At 51.4% G+C, this 3,798-nt stretch overlaps 3 protein-coding genes across 3 annotated transcripts; 1 reads left to right on the plus strand and 2 right to left on the minus strand.

The window, feature by feature from the left end:
* Nucleotides 1-575: 575 nt before the first annotated feature.
* PPTG_21956 (hypothetical protein) lies at nt 576-1,040 on the minus strand (the record flags this gene model as incomplete). Its single annotated transcript, XM_008901124.1, has 2 exons — nt 576-818; nt 885-1,040. 2 exons carry the CDS (start codon nt 1,038-1,040, stop codon nt 576-578), a joined length of 399 nt encoding a protein of 132 aa, XP_008899372.1.
* Nucleotides 1,041-1,287: 247 nt separating this feature from the next.
* On the minus strand, nt 1,288-1,470 carry PPTG_21957 (hypothetical protein; the record flags this gene model as incomplete). Its single annotated transcript, XM_008901125.1, has 1 exon — nt 1,288-1,470. The coding sequence occupies one exon, from the start codon at nt 1,468-1,470 to the stop codon at nt 1,288-1,290; it is 183 nt and encodes a 60-aa protein (XP_008899373.1).
* A 1,706-nt stretch (nt 1,471-3,176) lies between these two features.
* Nucleotides 3,177-3,599, plus strand: PPTG_06797 (hypothetical protein; the record flags this gene model as incomplete). Its single annotated transcript, XM_008900843.1, has 3 exons — nt 3,177-3,251; nt 3,364-3,479; nt 3,554-3,599. 3 exons carry the CDS (start codon nt 3,177-3,179, stop codon nt 3,597-3,599), a joined length of 237 nt encoding a protein of 78 aa, XP_008899091.1.
* Between the last annotated feature and the right edge of the window lie 199 nt (nt 3,600-3,798).

The raw sequence follows: 3,798 nt of genomic DNA on the forward strand, positions 1-3,798 counted from the left end.
CACAATGTAATTTTTGATGCCAACCTGCACCATCCCAAGGCTGATATGCTCCACAGCACTCTGGAACTGACTGTCTAGCCATCGAATCTGGAACAGCGAAGCGTTCTTCCATTTCTGGACTAGGCGATACACACGACCAATAATGTACGCCGTGCCAATTGGTCTGTAGACCTTTGCTTTCATCCATCGATCTTTTTCGGGCGAAAATGCAACTAGTTTGCCCACGTAGACATCCTGCAGCATGATGGAGGAGTACGTGTAGGAGTTGCTGTCTCAGTTGGTGCTGCGCGCCCTGGTTCTGGTGATTCTAAGCCTGCAACACTTTGACCTTGAATCTCGTGACCACTACTGCCTGCCTGCACCGTTGTTCCACCAACATCACGACCACGTGCGTCTGCAGTACCAACAAGCACATTGTTACGTTGTGACTAAAACCAATACCAAACTCATAAACACACCTTCCGATATTCGGCCGCTAGTGACTCGCGGAACTCCACGAGCTCCTCGACCTCCATGCCCTCCTGGGGCACCACGGCCTTCTCGTACTATTAGCGTTACACGCCTGGCTCTGACTGCTAAGTCGACAGCACCAACGGCACTGCCGCCACTTTCAGTGCTAGCAGCGTTCGTCGATCGTGGGACACCCCCCCCCCCTCTAGCTTCTCGCCCTCCTCGGGCTCCGCGGCCTCCTCGGGTTCCACGAACTCCGCGGGACCCATGCCCTCCTCTCGCTCCGCGCGCGGCACCGGCGCCGGCTGCCGGAACGTCAGCACCCACGCCACCGGCACGGCCGACATCAGCCATCCCAACATTGCCGCCTGCACCAACAACAATGCACACAGTTAGAAACTAGAACCGCACCACCGCCACAGCCCAACCCACACCTTCAGCGCTACCGCCGCTCCTTGCTCGTGAGGCGCCACGCCCGACCCGAGCTCCACGCCCTCCTCTCGCTCCGCGCGCGGCACCGGCACGGCCGACCTCTGCCGCTTCGCCGGGAGCTGCACCCTCTTCAAGATCGCCGCACTTCCCTCTCTCATGGACGTTAGCTGCGTTGGTGCCTATATCAAAACCAAAACAAAGCCCAATTAGTCCACGGCGTCTCCAGTACCCCTCAGTCGGGCCTCCGTCTCCAATACCTTCTTCAGCACCGACTTCGAGGCGCGTCTTCACAATGTACCTTAGGACGGCCATTTCTCCAAGTAGATAATCGGCCCCCTCTTCGCCGTCGTGTCGCCTTCCAGGCCGAATCTATTTGTAGCGTGTGTCCAAAGACTTGGTAGAAGGCTACTTGGACGTCCACCCGATCTTTGCCAACGCTCGCCACTCGCTGTTGAACACAGCAACGCCCCCGAGGCTGCTCGCTGTCTCTGCAGGTGCCTCCTCGCTACCGGTACGCACGCGTCGCCGCTTCCTTGCCGTATTCGTGCCTTCATGCCTGCGCTTCTGGCCACGCGGCACTTCCGACATTTTCTGCTTGTTTTACAAATGAGGATGAGGACCGATGGACGGCTGGTACGCGTCGCCTATTCGTGGAGAGTATAAGGGTACATAAATACATATATTCCATCACGACTTGTTTTTATTTACATTCAAACAAAGAAACAATTAATTTTTGGAGTAACCTCCAAAGTTTGGGCGCCAAGTTTGCGAGCAAATTCTACCATACAAAATGCCACATTCAAATACAAAGCATAAGATTTATGCATCACTGCACTGCGTTGTGGTTACACCATCGCCGCCCATACTGGAATGGACATATATGCAACCTAGTGTTCTACACGCTCAAATCGGAACCTTGAGCACCTATAGCTTCAAAACCAAAGGTGACTCTTTGAACAGTATCTCCAAAAGCATCCACAAACGTATAGCGGCTTACATGTTATCGCGGGAAACCAGCGGCATGATCTCGCCTGTCATCACCATCTTAACTATATAATGTCGTGAACTTCGGAAGCTGCATCAGTGTGGGCATCATCCTTCGGCAAGCCATCATCCAGAAAACGGTTAGTGGCGCGAATATCTTCGTAAGTTTCGTCGTTATATTTCAGCGGTGGTACGCTGTACCGATTTTTTTTTACCAATCATAATAGAAGGTGGTCCAATCGACCTCGAGTTGTCTGAGTGTTCACTTATTAGCCAATCAGAATGTTACCTAAAAGGGCGAATTTTGCGCCCTTTTAGGGCAGAAGACACCACATCAAACTGCATCAAGCTTGATTTGCACACCATCCCTGTCTTTACCAATACCTAAAAGGGCGAATTTTTCGCCCTTTCAGCTCTTATTGACTTGACCTGTAAAGCATAGAAAAAATGAGCTTAAATGTGCTCCTCGCGAAAGGGTTAAATTCGAAGGTAGAGATAATGATAATTGAGATACAGCTACAGATTTTTTAGGAACATTTGGCAGTGTCGATGTGAAACACGGAATTATAGTAGTTTTGGTTTAGACTAAAGTTCTACGAGATTTTATACTAAGAAGCGATTTGGGAATCGATCCACAGGATCAGTTATCCTGAATCACCTTGCTTGTACGTGGACTATTTCCATAAATGCATTTATTCATTCATTCGTACCAGCCAGTATACATGATGGTGCATGGACTACGTATCGATCAAGTTATGCTGATCTGACCAACCAGATTGGTTAGGCACCAAAACGCATCAGTGATTACCGTAGGACGGTCAGCATCAGCTTGAGCTTAGACTTCTAAAGAGGATGGACTGTGGCACCTTCGTCAAACATATTATTTGACATGTATCAACGTTATCAAACGCTAAAGATCAACGCCCTAACAAATCCACCACAGACATCTACACGGTGACACGAACACGAAGATATTAGTGCGCATGCGATGAAACCATAGTTTCGTCGTTTTTCAGTATGCCGAAGTCGGGCATTATACTGCTGGTACACCGGAGTTCGGTGGCCGAACTCGCTTCAAATCACATCCCAGAACTCCCACCCCCGTGACATCCTACAAGGTAGTTCCTACATTGTGCGTCGAGACAGTCGGAGGCAGCCAGCATGACCCTGAGTTGAGCCGACGACGAGCGACAGTGGTCGCAACTGTGGACCTAAGTACCACAAGAATCTCGTCACGGGATCTACAACTACCGCTTCGTATGCTTCCCCGATCTCAGTTCTCAATTTGCTGTCGTCCGCCGCTGTCTGACATGGCCAGCAAGCGTCCGCCCCCTCAGGTACTACCTCAGTTCTTCGCAGAGGACATTGAGAAGGACATGATGATGGTTGAAAGCTTTTGCTCGACATTGTCGCTGGAAGACTTAGAGTTCTGCTCCGTCCGCTTGGATGATTGCATGACCTCGAGGGCTTCCTCTCCTATGTCGCCGTCTTGTGTAGACTCGCGACCGCAGCTATACGAAGCAGGCAGCGACAATACCACACGTGATAACGAGCACGAGCGTCTCCGCAGGCGACAGCGATGCTATGAGAAGCGCTATCGAGGCCGCAAAAGAGTGAGTAAAGCCTTTCTGCTGTGTCCTCAAAGAAGTGTCCCCCACTAAGTTAGAGACTAACCGACTGAGTGTAGGCCAACATCGCGGTACAACGGCAGACGTGGCTGCGGCTGGAGATAAAGCTGGCGGACGCACGAAAGAAACACAGCAAGGCACTCGTTCGGGTGGGAGATGGTGCACCTCTGCGGGCCAAACTGCTGTTTTTACTACTTGAAGAGCGCGCACTACGGCAGGATCGTGTCGCGATGAAGTCGCTTTGTGCATGGGAGGAAGTTTCACGCATCCGTGAGTATACCGACAAGGAGGTGCTACACACACG

The sequence above is a fragment of the Phytophthora parasitica genome, assembly GCF_000247585.1.
Source record: "Phytophthora parasitica INRA-310 unplaced genomic scaffold supercont2.10, whole genome shotgun sequence".
Lineage (NCBI taxonomy): Eukaryota > Oomycota > Peronosporomycetes > Peronosporales > Peronosporaceae > Phytophthora > Phytophthora nicotianae.